This window comes from Otolemur garnettii, unplaced genomic scaffold (genome assembly GCF_000181295.1).
Source record: "Otolemur garnettii isolate 467f Iridium unplaced genomic scaffold, OtoGar3 scaffold00046, whole genome shotgun sequence".
Lineage (NCBI taxonomy): Eukaryota > Metazoa > Chordata > Mammalia > Primates > Galagidae > Otolemur > Otolemur garnettii.
This window is the reverse complement of record NW_003852441.1, coordinates 2,726,493-2,744,647: the sequence shown is the minus strand read 5'-3', so window position 1 is coordinate 2,744,647 and position 18,155 is coordinate 2,726,493. Positions and strand designations below refer to the sequence as shown.

The following is an 18,155-nucleotide window of genomic DNA, read 5'->3' as shown; positions in this document are numbered from 1 at the left end:
AAAAAAAAAAAAAAAAAGTTCAGAAAGACTGCTTTAGAAAAAATTAGTTACAGTGTTAAGAATTTTAAAATCTGTGTATCAACCTTCTTGATTTTACCCTGGTGAGTATAGAGACCCAACTAATTTGAAAATCACTTTACTGCTCTGTTATCCAATCAAGTTCCAGTCAAGAGGAATTACCTGAGATGATCCCTCAGCCCTTGTGGCAAATTTCCTTCAAGATTCTGTTGAGTTCTGCTGAAGTTTGTACTTGACCCTTTCAGTTTCTATTCTTCCTACTCCCAACCATCTCCCATAGGAAGTAATTTTTATTCAGCTGATGAATGTACAGTATGATATTGATAGATTACAAATTTGTGAAGCTCAATTTTTTTTTTTAAACCTGATGTTGCCTTGGAGAACCTTATGCGTTACTTTGAAAATGAATTTTAGTCTTAAAAAAATTATAGTACAATGAGAAAAATATTTATATTTTTGTGAAAATTATGTTTGAAGATGATTGGCAGAAATTTTAATTTGTCTTTCAAAATTGTTAGATACCGCCCTAAACTATTTTTGTAGTTCAATTTATTAGAATTCATGAAAAGTATTTTAGTTGAAGCAGTGAATACGTATTGCAGATTGAAAGTCAAAAACTACTCTTAAAATCTAGAATTATAAATAACTTGCCAAGTAGTAATTTGATTCTATGTATATTGTTTTTGTTAGAAGTAAGAATTTCTTCCCTTGGGAAGTGCTGTATTTTCCAGCATAAACTCCCATCTAGCAAGTCTGTCACTGTCTATGGAATTACTACTATGCTACTGCTATGGGAACTTGCTTACCTATTTGGAAAGCAAATCATTGTTAGAAAACATACCCTGTAGGTGGCGCCTGTGGCTCAGTGGGTAGGGCACTGGCCCCATATACCGAGAGGGGCAAACCCAGCCTGGCCAAACTGCAACAAAAAAAATACCTGGGCGTTGTGGTGGACACCTATAGTCCAGCTACTTGGGAGAGAATCTTACTGGCAAAAGAATCACCTAAGCCCAGGAGTTGGAGGTTGCTGTGAGCTGTGACACCACGGCACATTTCTAAATACTTGATTACTTTTCATAGGAATCTGTGCTTTTCCTTTATCTGATGTTTTCCAATTTATGCCTGTGTGTTTTTATTCCCTAAAAGTATTTGGAAGCGTATACTTAATGTAAATGTAGTAATTTGAAGTCAAAAGAATTTCTTTCTTTCGGATTTTTTTTATAAAAGAATTTCTGACTAAACTGTTAGCTAATCACTGTAGATAGAATGTTTTAGGGAAATTTAAAAATTTGTTAGAATGATAAGAGCCTTTACTCTGTAAAATGCTACTGCCCGCTTTTTACCCGTGTAACTGTAGATGAGTGCTTGTACTTGGTGAGATGTTGGTGAGGGTGGGAGCAGTAACACTCACCTTGTGGTTTAAGATGGGTGTGTATGTAAAGTTCCTAGAGTGTGGTGTCAGGCACATAGGGAGTGCCCAGGAATGGCAGCCACTGTTGTCTTTCTTGCCATCACTGTGATGGGTTTTTTGGTGATTAACAGCTTTCACTCTTTAGAAAGTTAACCAAAAGTCAGTTGTTTTAAAGGCATTAGTTACCAATATAAAATATTTTGGTAAGATAGGCTTAAGATATTTTCTGTTTACTTCCTGAAGCATATTTTTAAGGAAAATACTGCATAGGGGTGAACAGTACTTTATTCTCTCATTCACTTATACATTTTTAAAAATTATTTTTCCTCTTACACATTTTTATTTAAATATTGCTTCATGTTCTTTAATTTAGTCTTTTAGTTTTGTGGCATCTTACTATCTGCTCAGTGGGAATTTGTCTATTTTTCTGTTTTCTAAAGACTTGAATATTTTAACAAATAGAAATAGAATATATATGAAATGTAGTCAGTTAGATATAGTAGAACAAATCTTACCATAAACTCTATTTGATCTTGCTAAAAGAGGACCCAGCTGAAATGAAATCCTATTCTTTATCAAGTTGAAATATATTTGCCTTTCACTTTTCACTTGAATTTTCATTTTGTTTTATAATGTGCCTTTGCATCTACAGTGAATAGCTTGTTATTTGGCAAAAATATTTTTGTGTTACGAGAATCTCACAAACAGAGTTAAACTTTGTGAGAGAGAGAGAGAAGAGACAGGGTCTTGCTCTGTCACCCAGGCTGGAGTATAATCGCACAATCACAGCTCACTGCAGCCTTGAACTTATGGGTTCAAGTGATCCTCCTGCCTCAGCCTCCAGAGTAGCTGGGATTATGGGTGTGTGCCATAGTTCCTGGCTAATTTTTTTCTTTTCTTTTCTTTTCTTTTTTTTAAGTGACAGAGTTTTGGTATGTTATCCAGGCTGGTCTCAAACTCCTTGTCTTAAGTGATCTTGCCTTTCAAGTTGCTGGGATTATAACAACTATAATTACTTTCAAGCCTGGCAATTAAACTCTCATATTGACTGTTAAATGTTGGGTTTAAAGAAGAGGGGAAGGCTGGACAGGGAGCCCTTGAGGATGCTCGTGTCTCCTTAAGCAACTTGTAGAAGGGTTTCCTTTTGAAACTGTGGACCTCTTCTGCTCCAGCCAGCTTGCTGAAGGGATTGAGGACATAACTTGTAACTTTCATCCCAGATCACATAGATTGGCACATTTCATTTGCCTGAAATAACAGTAGTTCTATCCACCTCTTCTTTAAACCAGAGGCAGTTCTTTACTTGTTAAATGTCCGTGACAGTTAGGATAGGTCTTTATGTACATCACCCAGAGAGGTCTTAGTTGCTGCTGACTGCCCTTCTTTTCCACTCACTGCTGCCTAGTCAGTATACAGAATGGTGAAAGGTTCTGGAGAGGTGCCACATACTTCTGCAGACTCTAATGCAGCAATTATTTTTCTTTTTTTATTCAAATTAATATGAAGTTACAATTTTTGGGTTACATTGTTCTCCTTTCCACAGTAAAGTCCCCTTTGTAGATGAGCCTCTCTCCCAGGGGGCATGTTATACATCCTCACAAGGTGCACATTAGGTGAGATCCTGCCTCGTGCCCTCCTTCCGCCAAACATCCTTCGCTTCTTCCCTCTCACTTCCCTCTACCCCTGAACTGGACTACATCAGTATTTTATTGTTCTTATGAACATGAAATTGTTTATATATTGATTTCATATTAGTATGGAGTACACTGGATATTTATTTTTCCATTCTTGTGATACTTACTTAGAAGAATATATTTCAGCTCTATCCAGGTAAATGTAAAAGATGTAAAGTCTCCATCTTTTTTAATGACTGAGTAGCTTTTCATGGTATACTATATACCACAGTTTGTTCATCCATTCATGGATTGATGGGCACTTAGGTTGCTTCCACGACTTGACAATTATGAATTGAGCTGCAATAAATAGATAACTAGTAATGGGATTGCAGGGTCAAATGGAAAGTCTACTTTTAGATCTTTGAGGATTCTCCATACTTCTCTCCAAAAAGGCTGTATTGGTTTGCATTCCCACCAGCAGTGTAGAAGGGTTCCCTTCTGTCCATATCCATGCCAGCATCTGGTTTTGAGACTTTGTGATGTGGTCTAATCTTGCTGGAGTTAGGTGATATCTCAAAGTGGTTTTGCTTTGCATTTCTCTGATGATTAAAGATGATGAGCATTCTTTCATGTGTTTGTTGGCCATTCGTCTGTCATCATCCAAGAAGTTTCTGTTTGAATCTCTTGCCCACTTATAGAGAAGGTTGTTTGAACTTTTTCTTTTTAATTTGAGTTCTGTGTAGATTCTAGTTATCAGGCCTTTGTCAGATTGATAACATGCAAAAATTTTCTCCCATTCTACAGGCTGTCTGTTCGCTTTGTGATACTTTTAGCTGTAAAGATTTTTAGCTTGATTTTGCTGCAATTGCTAGGGGGAGGGTGTTTTTTCCCAGGCCAGTATCTTCAAGTGTTTTCCCTGTAGTCTCTTCTAGAATTTTTATTGTTTCATGTTTTCAATTTAAAAGATTTATCCAACAAGAATCAGTTTTTGTCAGTGGTGAAATGTGTGTGTCCAGTATCAGTCTTCTACATGTGGATAACCAGTTCTGTCAACACCATTTGTTAAATGAGGATTCTTTTCCCCATTGCATGTTTTTGTTAGGCTTATCAAAGATTAAATGACGATATGTGGCTGGGTTCATCTCTTGATTCTCTATCCTATTCCATAGATCTATGTCTCTATTTTTGTGCCATTACCATGCTGTTTTGATCACTATAGCTTTGTAATACAACCTGAAATCTGGCAACGTGTTGCCTCCACATTTGTTTTTATTTCCAGTGCAGTAATTCTGTTTCTTCAGATCTTTTGTACACTGTGTGTAGAGCTAACAGCTAAGAGCTACCATCTTCTTCACATTGACGGGTTTAAGCAGATGCTATAGTTGGTTCTTAATCTCTAGAACTAGGATAGAGGAGTGAAGTTAGCTGTTGGCTGGATTTTAAGCAGCAGGGAATGTGTGTGTTTACTTACATAGTCTAAAGCCCTGTTTGGCATTAGAAAAGTATTATGGAAATAAGATTGTATGTGTCATCCAAGTCTAAGGGAATGTCTTTCTTTGGCTTTTGCTGAGTTGACATGTTCCCATCATGTCTTAAGGCTGTAAACCATTTTTCTGGGGTTACATAGCTCCCTTGATAGGCAGAAGGCAGGCTTTGTTGTTAGTATGCCATCTTACTGGTTCAGTTCATCTTACTGTTACTTTTGTGGCAGGGTGAGGTTATTGGCATTTTTTACGATGACTGTCATATGCTAAGAAGTCAGAGCTGAGGAGAACATTCCCATAAAGCAAATATGTTCATGGTTGAAGAATACAGATTTGAAAATCTCCCTGATTTCTCAGTTTTCTGTCATAATAAATGCCCAGAAAAAAGGGAAACTAACAGTTAGCCAGGGTGAGAGAAATTAAAAAGGCAAGATAAAGTGATTGAGGGAATCCTTGTATTGTAATGATTTAGCAAGTGGGGTCAGAGCCATAGTTCTTCTTCATGGACTGTGAAAATTTGATAAAATAAGGGATCAAAAGTCATGATGAGGGCAAAGCAGCAGGAAGGTGTGATATGGATGGGGAATTAATGGATGGTCATACTTGGAGAGAAAACTTTGATTTGGGGATCTGTGAGGTGAACCAGCACCCTTTGATGATGAGGTGTTGGTGATTTCTCTAGGGTGAGTTTAATAAACATGTCCTAAACATATATGAATTATGGGATGTTAAGTTGATTGAGGGGAGTGTGTTATAAAAGCCATTCATGTGCATTTTGAAATTTGAAGAGTAATGCCATAGCCTGATGAGCTGCATGATGAAATTATCTACATGGATATAGGGAGTATTCAAGAAATCATTCGGTAACAGCAAAAGAGAAAAAGTCATAGGGAGATTGCGTGGAATGTGAAAAAGAAGATATTTTTAAAATATCACAGTTCAGCAATGTTCTAGAAGTGGCAGGTAGGGATAAAGGATACAGATTCTTCTTCCTTCCCTCATGGATTATAAGGAGGCAAATACGGGACTTCTTTGGGAGAGGCCAGTGGAGTCCTTGTTATCTTAAAGAATAAGTCAGATTTTAGTTTTGGTGAGTAGGTAGAAGACTTTGAGAAGCTATTATAAATTAAGGAAAATTTATGTAAAATAAATGTATCCCTTCTATGTTGTCTGGTGAAAGGAACAGGTAAGACAGAAGGAGTTATTATGAGGCAACATTGACATTAGCCTGGATAAGAGTGAAAGTTGGGGATGGGTGGGTTAAAAACTTTTCAAATCACAAGAATAAAGGAATTTTATATTTGTTGTATCCAAAACATGCAGACACATACCATGGTCTAGAAACTCTCCAAGGAGCTGGGGATGCTTAGATGCATAAGACTGTGTTCTTATCTCTGAGGAGACGATAACACAGTGAGCCAGACAGATGCTGATAACCAGATTCTAGGTCAGCTGGTGACAGTGCTATGAGCAGGTATAGACCTGCAGCGGAGGGAGTTTCTCTGTGGAAATCAAGAAAGGGTCGGCTCGGTGCCTGTGGCTCAAGCGGCTAACGCGCCAGCCACATACACCTAAGGTGGTAGGTTTGAATCCCCAGCCCGGGCCTGCCAAACAACAATGACGGCTGCAACCAAAAAATGGCCAGGCATGGCGGGCGCCTGTAGTCCCAGCTACTTGGGAGGCTGAGGCAGGAGACTCGCTTGAGCCCAGGAGTTGGAGGTTGCTGTGAGCTTGATGCTGTGGCACTCTACCCAGGGGGATAGCTTGAGGCTCCATCTCAAAAAAAAAAAAGAAAGGGTCACAGGAGATGTAGCATTTTGAACTAAATTTCAGAGGATATGTAGGACTTTAGCAGGCAGGGAAGGGTAGAAGGTCATGTAAGTGCTGAGTATGTTTAGGATTTGTATTTTATATTTACATGGATGGAGCGGGAACATATTCTTCTTAACAGAGTGTGTCTCAAGAATGGAAGAAAAATTATCTAATGTACCCAGCTCTACGATGAAACCAATATTTAAGCACCCACACTTACATATAAAAAGCCATAACCCGACTATAGCCCAAGATGAAGGGGGAAGGGGAGATGAGGGGAGGGGGAAGGATGAGTGGAGGGAGGGTAATTGGTTGGACCACACCTATGGTGCATTTTACAAAGGTACATGTCAGATCTACTAAGTGTAGAGTATAATTGTCTTAACACAATAATTAAGAAAGTGTGGTAAAGGCTGTGTTAACCAGTTTGATGTATTTCAAATTGTATATAAAACCAGCTCATTGTACTCCATAAATACATTAATGTACACAGTTATGATTTAATTAAAAAAACCTAGATAATACTAAAAACGTAATAAAAAAAAGGATTTGTGTTGGGCTTGCTTAGTAATCTAGAGCAGCAAAGGATGGGGATGGAGGTAGGCATGCAGGCCACACCCCTTTTCTGTAGAGATGTGTTGGAGTTCAGTCCTAATTAGGGTATGCTGTCTTAATTTTGAATTAAATAATATAGTAGTGTCCCCTTATCTATAGAGGGATATCTTCCAAGATTCCTAGTAGATACTTGAAACCATGAATATGAAACCCCATGTACATTATGATTTTTCTTATACATATATACCTGTGATAATGTTTAATTTGTAAATTAGGCACCGTAAAAGATTAGCAACAATAATGATAAAAATGGAACAATTATAACAACATACTCTAACAAAAGTTATGAGAATGTGGTCTCTCTCTCCAAATAGCATACTCTACTCACCTATTTTTGGACTGCAGTTGACCCTAAGTAGCTAAAATGTTGGAAAATGAAACCTTGGATAAGGGGAGGACTACTGTAATAATACTCAACACAACGTTAATTTCACTTTTCTCCTTTAGAGTTGCAATTTTAGTAAAGGAGACGTCAAAATAAAGTAGTCCATAATCTGACTGCCCAGCTTAGAAATATTTGACCCATTTTACTTCTTTTCTTTTTATTATACATCTTTAGCATTTTTCTGAATTATTTCAGTCTTAGTAATGACCATAGCTGTCTACAGTTCTGTTAAATGGAAATTAATTCCCCCCAAAGTGTAAACACTTAAGATGTTGCTTATGGCATTAACCATAATGGTGAAAAAATTGACGACATATCAAGTACCCCATACTAGGGAGATAGTTTGATAAATTATGTATGTGTTGTTAAATTTTAATGTAAAATTAGAATGCTTAATTGACAGAGTAGATGTGGGGGGTTGCAAAAAAGAAGGAACCAACTTTAGATTTCTTTTTTTTTTTTTGAGACAGAGCCTCAAGCTGTCCCCCTGGGTAGAGTGCCGTGGCATTACAGCTCACAGCAACCTCCAACTCCTGGGCTCAAGCGAGTCTCCTGCCTCCACCTCCCAAGTAGCTGGGACCACAGGCGCCCGCCACAATGCCCGGCTATTTTTTGGTTGCAGCCGTCATTGTTGTTTGGCAGGTCCGGGCTGGGGATTCGAACCCGCCACCTTAGGTGTACGTGGCTGGCGCCTTAGCCGGTTGAGCTATAGGCGCCGAGCCCAACTTAAGATTTCTAAGTGAAAAATCTTAACATTTTCACCTCTTTGGTGGGTCCAGATACTATGAGCATTTTTTTTGGTTTGTATGTATGATCCTTTAAGCAATATATAAAGGATGCTTTAAAAAGCCCTACAATGACTTTTAAATATATGACCACCAATTTTATTGTAAATGATTACTAACTACTTAAAAACTTTTATATAGATATTTTTCTTCGTAATCTGAGGATCTATTTCTGTTACCTTTGAATTTTGCAAATGATGGTCTGTTCTAGCAGCAAATTGCCCGACCCTCACAAGAAGATAAAGTAGAAGAAAAAGAAGAGGATAAAGCTGAGAAAATAGAAAAGAAAGAAGAGGAAAAGAAAGATGAAGAAGAAAAAGATGAGAAAGAGGACTCTAAGTGAGTTAACTAATAAGTTAAATGTTATTTTTAAATAACAAAATTATGTATATTGAAATTATAGATAAAAGAATCCATCAGTAGTGTCCTTTGACTAATAGTGACATGATTAACTTAGCATGATTTAGGAATGAAATATTCTAGTAAATATGACTTTGGACTTACTAAACTCATTTGCCAGTCAAAGGTTTTACTTCAGAAGGGATAGTTTACAATAATACTTACAATACTTATCACCAAGCTATATTAAATAAAATTTAATCTTTGATTTGGAAGATTCCTTGGGATCTTTTTTGACTCAATGTACATTTGATAGTGTAAAGATGCTGAGAAAGGAAGAGTTTTCATTTCTGTATCTTATATTCCATTTGTACTGAGTTTTATCATATAAAATAGAGTTCTTGCTTAGTTGCGGTTTTCTTGGTTATGAAAGTAATTCTTGTACATTATAGAAAATCAGGAAAACAAAGCAAAATATAATGAAAATTAACTTATGATCGGTCTCTCAGACAGTTACTGCTGATGCTTTGTGCAGGTCCAGGGCTAGGGTGGAGGAGGGGATCAGCATTGGTTTGGTTGTTTTCACTTCAAGGATTAGCTTTGTAATTTATGTAAAATAAAATACAGCAATTTTAAGTGTATGCCTTGATGCATTTTGACAAGCATATTCATTTGCATAGCAATTAGTACAATTGTGATTCAAAATGTTTTCATCACTCAGGAAAGTTACTGTAGGCTCCTTTGTAGTCAGTCTCTCTCCTTCTCACTCCCATTCCCGGCCTCTGGGAGCCACCAATCTGTTTTGCCTTTTCTAGAATTACACATAAATGGAATCATACAACACATAATCTCTCTTGTATGGCTTCTTTTACTTAGCATGAATGCTTTTTAGATACATCCAGGTTATTGCATGCATCCGTAGTTTGTTTCTTTTTAATATTTATCATGTTATTTCTGTAGTCCTCTTGGGAATATTTAAGGTTTACCTAGTTTTGTAGCAACTAAAGCAGCCCAAGTGACTTGATATGGTTTTTAAAGAGTCATATATTCATGCCATTTTAATTTTGTACTTTAGGAAGATACCTATAAAAGAATTTAAAAAATATTTTTACATTAGCTTTAACAATTAATGTGGCCACCATTTTGATGGTAGGAACAGTCAGGTTCTGGATTGCTGATGGCTTTGGTGGTGACTGGATTAACTTTACAAAAGAAAATCTTTTTTGCAACAGTCCTCTCACTCGCTGCTGGCTGTGCTTTGTAACAGAGCCAGACTGGTTTCCTGTCTCCCAGGGTTTTGCTCTTTAGTTAAAAGGGTTGTCAATCCCAAAGCCTTTTCAACTGCAGGATCATCAGGTTCTGATGAGTCTCATGTGGCCACTGCACCTCCAGATAAATGCTCTCGAACAAATTGGCCTGATGCAACTATGGGACCATTTGGACCTCAAAAGCAGAGATTCCAGTTTCCTGGGAATTTAGGTTTTGATTGTCATCTCAATGGGATTGCTTCACAGAAGAAAAGCCTGGTTCATAAAACTTTGCCTAATGTTCTAGGAGAACCTTTTATCAAGTGAAAGATATACATTGTGATGGCGCACAATGTAAATGAGCTTCAGGGTAGTGATACATCTGTGGAACAAGAAAGTAACACCGCAATCCAAACAGGTCCAGAATTGCTGCGAAGATAACTTTGAATCACTATTTCCAGAAGTAGTTAATAGCAAACTAATGATTCTGACTGTAACACAGAAGACTGAGTCTTCTGAGTGAATGGAGTGATTAGGTAGAAACTGAAAGAGAAATAAATGCTCTTAGAAAAGTTCATCATTGGTGCTAAGGAAATGTGCGGTACTCTTTGAACTGAAGGATACTGGTCTGACTTTATTGACCCATCATCAGATTTGGCATTTTTTTGGACCATGTACAAACAACACTCTTTTTGAAACAGATGAACGCTCCCAACATCCAGGATTCTCTGTTGATGATCTTGGATGCTGTAAAGTGATTTGTCATAGTCTCTGGGGTACCCATGTATTTGTAGGAAGTATCTTCACTAATGCAACACCAGACAGTCATATTACAAAGAAATTAAGTGGAGACTAGCAGTAATGTCAGTTTATTTGCTGAACTGTTTGTATGTAACATTGGGGTTGATCTGTAAACACTGTCAAAGACTTCAATTTTTAAAAGATACTTATTTCTGTGGTAATTAACATGTAACCAGGGTATAACCTCTCATTGTTATTTCTCCCCTTTATTGGGAAAAAAAACTCAGTTTTAATATTTTTGCTCTAAAGTAAATCACACATTTGGTTATGATTAAAAAAATTATACCATATTCAGGTAGAACCTATCATATATTAATTTTTTTCTTAAAATTTCTAAATTATTTTGTAAGCATTCTTTTATCACTTGTATGAGCTAGGTCTTAGGGAAGATGCAAATTACATACAATATGTAGTATTCCCAGGTAATTTATGATGTAGTAGAATAGAATTAGGCAAGGTACTAGTACTATTTAAAAAATAATTTTTAAGACTTGGAAGTTGACCTGGCACAGTAACTCATGCCTGTAATCCTAGCACTCTGGGAGGGTGAGGCAGGTGGATTGCTTGAGCTCAGAAGTTCAAGAACAGCCTGAACGAGAGCAAGATCCCATCTCTATTAAAAATAAAAAAACTAGTCAGGTGTAGTGGCGCACACCTATTGTCCCTACTACTTGGGAGGCTGAGGCAAGAGTTTGAGCTATGACACCACAACAGTCATAACTGTTTGCCCAAGAGTTTGCTGTGAGCTATGACACCACAACAGCCTACCCAGGGAGACAGAGTGAGACTCTGTCTCAACGAAATCCAAAAAACAAAAAACCTGGAAATAAGAAATGAACAGAACCACTGAAATATGTTGGGAGATTGAAAACAGGTTGAGGTTACTTCTGCCTGATGAATTTGGAGGACTTCATGCAGAACTAGTGGTTAATATGGATAAAGTAGAGGGAGGAGCATGTGTAGGTACCCTGCTTTGAGAAATGCAGAGAATGATTTCACTGGACTGGTACATAATGTATGTGAAGAAGAGAAATGGAATGTGGATTGGGCTTAGATTATGTAGAACCTTAATCAAAGCTAAAATGTTAGACTTTCTCAGGGAGCTATATTGTGGGTTTGTTGGGAAATAGTCAGGTAGAGATGAGAATGGATGGAGTGGTTTATTGCCAAAGCTGTCCCACAAGAATGTTGATCATTGGCAGTGTGGCATGAACAGAGATAGGAGAGTGAAGGAGACTGTTACCCAAAACAAACAAACCAGGATTGTGATAGTAAGGTATAGGTATAATAGTGGTAGATAGTGGATGCAGTAATCAAAATGTGGCCTGAGAAAGGAAGTAAAGGAAAGGTGAGAGAGCTACAGATGATGTCCAACCTGTAAACCTGATGATTATGAACATGGTAGGACTGTTAACAGACATCTCATGAGGCAGAGCAAGAAACAAGTGTTGAGGATGAGCATGACTTAGGATACGTTCCGTCTAGGTGATGGGAAATCCAAGTGGCTGTGTTAGCAGGTGGTTGGGAAGACAAATCTGGATCTTAGAAGGTAGGAGGTGAGTCCTAATGTAGAGATTAGGAGTTATCCCTGGAGAATTGATGAGAATAGTTAACCTTACAGAGATCTAAGGCTCCAGAGTAGAGACCTGAGGAATCCCTGTATGAAAGGATGAGAGGAGAAAGGCCATCTCCAAAAGGAGAGCCAGAATAGCAGCAGGGATATTTTAAAAGCTAAGTCGAAAAGCATAGAAAAGGAAGAATTGTCCACAGTGTCAGTTGTAGCAGAAAGACAATGTGAGAAGAGGTCGTTTGATTTTCCAGTTTGTAATATAGTTATTAATTTCTTTTGATAAAACATCTTTAACAAGAGGCTGTAGAACAGAAGCCAGATTGACAGGGAACGATGACGTGAAAGGAAAGAGCTACATAGTAACTTCAATTTAGGATGAGGGGGAAAGAATTATTTTCAATTTTATTTAAAATAAAATTTTGGGGGGAAAGTCTAGAAGTTAGTGAACTATTATATAATAGGTCTTTACTTAAAGTTGATAAAAGTTCAGAAAAGTCAGGATCTTCCATTAGGTAAGAATAATTGAGTCTTTGGGTGTTGCCATCTATCCATTCATTTGTAAAAATACACATTAAGTAACTTATTCTTAAATATAAGAGCCGTGGGAGATAACTAGTACAGAGAATGGCCTTCTAATATTATTTTATAGTACTACTGCTATTAATAGTAACTACCATTTGTTAAGTTTTATCTAAGTGCCTGAGACTATGAGAGAGGTTTAGCCTTAATAACAGCAAACAAATGTGATACTTACTGTATTCTAGGCACTGTTCTAAGCACTTTATGTAAAAGTAACTCCATTAGTCTTGGCAACAGTGCCATGAAATAAACTGTTATCCTCAGTTTACAGATGAAGAACTGAGTCTATGGAGGTGAGGCAGCTTGTCCCATGTAATCGCATGGCTGTTAAACCCACAGAGCTCTGGTATGAGCCCAGACAGCCTGGCCCCAGAGGCTGTGCTCCCTACTACTAAGTTGTACTGCCCTTTTTGTACATAATTAGTATTGGACATGGAGTCTGGTTTAATAAAACAATATTATGGATTATAACTGCAGAAAAGGCATCTATCATGAAGATCATCTGTTACACCGTCTTCAATTTATAGATAAGATAACTTCGAGCCAAGGCAGGATGAACCCCCAGCTTCTTGCCTGTTGCTGTGCTTACTGGTGGCCTCTGAATTGTCGATCTAGGGGGTTTCTGCTGCCATTTGTTATTTCTTCATGGAATGTTCTAGCTTCCAAATGCGTTATTTCGAAACATGTTTACATTGAAGTCCATTAATATGTAAAACATCTTAATTTGAGCCAGTTAGAGCTTCTCAAAATTATGGCATAGCAGAATTTTTCATAATTTTTTTAAGTAACTGAGGGATCCGGGAGTTTTATTAAATTTCTGTTTAAAGAATGTTCAAGACTAAAACGTTGATGTCTCTGTACTTCTAAATCATACAAGTTTTCATTTGGTTTTGTGTCCAGAGAAAATACCAAGGAAAAAGATAAGCTGGAAGGTACAACAGAAGAAACTGAAGAGAGAGAGCAGGCCACACCCCGGGGGCGAAAGACTGCCAACAGTCAGGGCCGCCGAAAGGGGCGCATTACCAGGTCCATGACGAATGAAGCTGCAGCTGCCAGTGCTGCAGCTGCAGCGGCCACCGAAGAGCCTCCTCCACCTCTGCCACCGCCACCAGAACCCAGTGAGTGGGAGAGATTGGCATGGATAGGTCGTAATTTTGTTTGGGATTTTGCTTTCAGTGCTGGGATAGGACAGATGTATGTTTTTAATAGAAATAATCCTCAAGGCTCGGCATCTGTAGCACAGTGGTTATGGCGCCAGCCACATACACCAAAGCTGGTGGGTTTGAACCCAGCACGGGCTGTCTAAACAGAAAGGACAACTACAACAAAAAATAGCCAGGTGTTGTGGTGAGTGCCTGTAGTCCCAGCTACTTGGGGGGCTAAGGCTAGATAATCACTTAAGCCAGTGGTTCTCAACCCTTTAATACAGTTCCTGTGGGTCACGATCCACAGGTTGAGAATTGCTGACTTAAGCCCAAGAGTTTGAGGTTGCTGTGAGCTGTGATGCCACAGCACTCTACTGAGGGCGACATAGTGAGACTCTGCCTCAAAAAGTACAAACAAATAAAAAAAGAATCCTCAAGTGTGGTCTTTAAACTTTTTAAACGTTAATACCAAAGCCTTTTGAAAGAACATCATCCCCCCCCCAAAAAAAAGAAAGAAAAGGAAGAAGAAAGAGAACATCAGTCATAATTCTGCGACCTTAATATAGAATATAGCTGTTTTTCATTTTTACTTAGCTGTGATCTTGTGGTACGTGTTACTTTGTTTTCTGATGTTTTCACTTAGTATATATCACAAATATTTCCTAATTTTTGAGTAAACTCCATTGCTCTTTAATGGCTGTATAATATTGAGATAAGGTTTGTTTGACCATTCCCCTATTGCTGAATGATGAGGCTATCCCCTGACTCTCTTTGAAAGCAATACATGTGGATAACTCTATAATGAAAAATGTCTTTATTTACATAGCATTTTTTTTCTTTGAAATTACTTTTCATAGGAACAAATTCTTTGGCAAGGGAATACCGGATTAAGAGTCCAGGCATCCTTTTCTCTCTTACTGGGTGTTGTCTCATTAGCTTAAAAAAGGAGTATGCTAATGATAAGTACCATCATCTGTGGTTCAGTGGTATCAGTTTTACTGGGAGATGAAGGATGAGGGAAAACACAAGTTCAGGGAATGGCAAAAACACTAATTTGTGGGAGAACTAATTAGACAGGAGGATGGAAGATAGGCTGGGGGCAGATCATGATAAGTCTTGTTGCTTTGAATTCAAAGTAGAGAGCTTGCAAAGGTTTTTAAATAAGAAGAGTGCTAAGGATTAGATGTGTGTCTTAAGAAGACAGCTCTGGTGGCAGTTCTGGCCATCAGGTTAGCCTGGAGGCAGAGGGACCAGATAAAAGGACTTCTGTTTTGTACACAGTGGCCCAGGCAAGGGAGGGATGGATTCATGAGATTAGAGTTGACCCATGTCATTGGGTACGAGTGGTAAATGGGAGGAAGTATCCTGAGATCAGTCTCAGGAGCCTGTTAATAACTTGAGTGACTGAGTAGATGATGGTACTGTTAATTGAGACAGGGAATATAGCAGGAGCCCATATTGTGCCTGATAGTCTCAGTTCATGATCATCTATGCCTACCGAATGGCAGACACTCAGTGATGAACAAGAGTCTCCAGGAGTGAGGATGAGGTGGTGTTCAGAGAAGAGGAGAAAGACTCTTATCCGGATAGGAAAGAGGAGGATTGTTGCTTCCTTTGACTGAGAGAGGAGGGTTGGAGGGGCAGAAGGCAGTGCCTTCTCCACTAAGTAATTTCTTCAAAAATAAGTTAAAGGCTGGGTATGGTGGCTCACACTTACAATAATAGCACTCTGGGAGGCTGAGGTGACTGGAATGCTTCCACTCAGGAATTCAAACCAGCCTGAGGAAGAGCAAGACACTGTCTCCAAAAATAGCCAGGCATTGTGTTGGGCACCCAGGTACTTGAGGCTGAGGCAGGAGGATCTCTTAAGCCCAAGAGTTTGAGGTTGCTGTGAGCTGTGATGTCATGGCATTCTAAAGAGGGCAAGAAAGTGAAACTCTGTCTAAAAAAAAAGACAAAAATAAGCTAAAGATGTTCAAAAATGTAGACATGGATGGTACTTTCAAGAACATTGAAAAGTATAACACTGGGAAGTGTTGAATTTGTTGTTCTAGTTCAATAGGAGAGAGGCTGATGCCATCCTATTTCCATAGTTTCCTTAATCAAATGTTTTAAACAGGCTTTTGTATCAGATATATAAATAGATTATAGTTTAAATGGAGTGAAGGATTTAACGTTATTTTTCTCTGCCTGATTGGGTTTTCTCTTTATTTCAGTTTCCACAGAGCCTGTAGAGACCTCTCGATGGACAGAAGAGGAGATGGAAGTTGCCAAAAAAGGTAAGTTTTCTGATTTCTCAGTGTTTTGGTTTTTTAGAGTTAATAGTCAGGAATGAGATGGTACTGATTTTTTTTTTTAATTGACCCACCACTAAAGAAAATAAAGAAAGAAAATTTTTCTAAAAGGCAAATAGAATTAACTTAGAGTTCTTTTTGATAGTGTAGTTTCTAATAAGGTACCACCAGTGAACCTTGTTTAAGACACCCAAATTTGAGGTATTTAAGATTCTCTGTACATTTTTATTTTGCATGTCATTTTATTAGGGAGCAAGTAGGCTACTTTCACTCTTTTAGAATAGTTAGGATTACATTCCAAATTATTTTGGTATGAGTTTTGATAGAAAGTCTGTTTCCATTATTTAAAAGCTGCGTTTAAGATTATAGTAAATATTTGTTCAATTTACATTTGGTTTGATTGAAAACCACTAAGAAATTGCAGTGTGATTCAGAGGTGAGACATGAACTTGTAACGAGTCAGACCAAGGTTTGAATTGTCTCTACCACTTTTTTAGCTGTGTAGTCTTCATCTTAACTCCAAAACTTTGTAGATCTTATTTTTCTCTTTTTGCTTATTAATGTAGTATAGTTAGAAATTGAACTAAAATTTCTAATAGGATAAATAATTGTTAATGTTGAGTAAGATTAGCTAACTCTTTTGATGGTTAAATATTTACCTTGCAGTTTTAATTTTTTTTAATTTTTATTTATTTTTTGAGACAGAGTCTTACTATGTTGCCCTTGGTAGAGGGCCATGGCATCACAGCTCACAGCAACCTTAAACTCTTGGGCTTAAGTAATTCTCTTTTCTCAGCCTCCCGAGTAGCTGGGACTACAGGCACCCGCCACAACGCGTGCCTAATTTTTGTTGCAGTTGTCATCATTGTTTAGCCAGCTCTGTCTGGGTTTGAACCTCCAACCTCAGTGTATGTAGCTGGAGCCATAACCACTGTGCTACAGGCGCCAAGCCTACCTTGCAGTTTTATTTTATTTTATTTTATTTTTTGAGACGGAGTCTCAAGCTATCCCCCTGGGTAGAGTGCCATGGCATCACAGCTCATAGCAACCTCCAACTCCTGGGCTCAAGCGAGTCTCCTGCCTCAGCCTCCCAAGTAGCTGGGACTACAGGCGCCCGCTACAACGCCTGGCCATTTTTTTTTTTGTTTGCAGCCATCATTGTTGTCTGGTGGGCCCGGGCTGGGGATTCGAACCCGCCACCTTAGGTGTATGTGGCTGGTGCCTTAGCTGCTTGAGCCACAGGCGCCGAGCCTACCTTGCAGTTTTAAAGAGGTACAAGTCGCTTGACCTTTGAATGACACATTTTGTATTTATTTTTTATTTAGTAGTTAACTGAATGATACATATTAGAATCATACATAAGGCAACTTTACCAAAAATAAAGCAGTTTAAAGCATTCTGTCTTCCAAATATTTTTATTTGAAGTTTGTTTGCCACGATTAGCAAATGCCAAATTTGTATATTTTTCAGAAAGATTTGCATTCATTCTTACCATCAAAATTTCATGGTTAAGTAAGTAAAGTGATTTTTCAGGCAGATATACCTACATATGACTTTTAGTTGCTGCTCTTTTTGTCTTTTACTCATATATCGGTGGGATTTGAAACTGATTTTCCAATTTTTATTATTAAGGGAGCTGCTTATATGAACCTTGAAAATCTGATGTTTCACTATAAATCATTACATTTGTACTGAAAATTTCTGCTGTCAGAATACTTGTATGTAATGAATATCTTTGTAAATAAGCTTTCTACATGTATACATATACCATATTTGCATATCTTTGTTGTGTTTATGTGTGTATGTATATGTGTATTGATTAGTTATAGGAGTATTAAACTGAAACTTGTAGGTTTCATTGTGGTACAATAGAAATTTTTTAAACTGGTTAATTTTTTTTTTTTTTGAGGGCATTGCTTAATGGCGAATTGACTTAAGGACAAATGTGGAGTCATTTATTATTTTATGTGTATTGTGTATATTTGATTACTTTATTAACTTTATATTGATATACTATTTTCAGAAATGTAAAAGTACTTAATCAAATACAAGTA

At 37.8% G+C, this 18,155-nt stretch overlaps 1 protein-coding gene and 1 pseudogene across 2 annotated transcripts in view; both read left to right on the top strand.

Moving 5' to 3' along the window:
* The window catches only part of NCOR1 (nuclear receptor corepressor 1), a 181,712-nt gene that overhangs the window by 82,179 nt on the left and 81,378 nt on the right, over nt 1-18,155 (top strand). Inside the window, exons 15-17 of the mRNA XM_012805930.2 lie at nt 8,341-8,465; nt 13,563-13,780; nt 16,024-16,086. Of these exons, the coding sequence (XP_012661384.1) occupies nt 8,341-8,465; nt 13,563-13,780; nt 16,024-16,086 (406 nt within the window). The remainder of the gene's footprint in view (nt 1-8,340; nt 8,466-13,562; nt 13,781-16,023; nt 16,087-18,155) is intronic.
* LOC111725681 lies at nt 8,615-10,781 on the top strand (annotated as a pseudogene). The gene is made up of 2 exons (XR_002773696.1): nt 8,615-8,652; nt 9,679-10,781. The product of XR_002773696.1 is annotated as a methylmalonic aciduria and homocystinuria type D protein, mitochondrial pseudogene (transcript).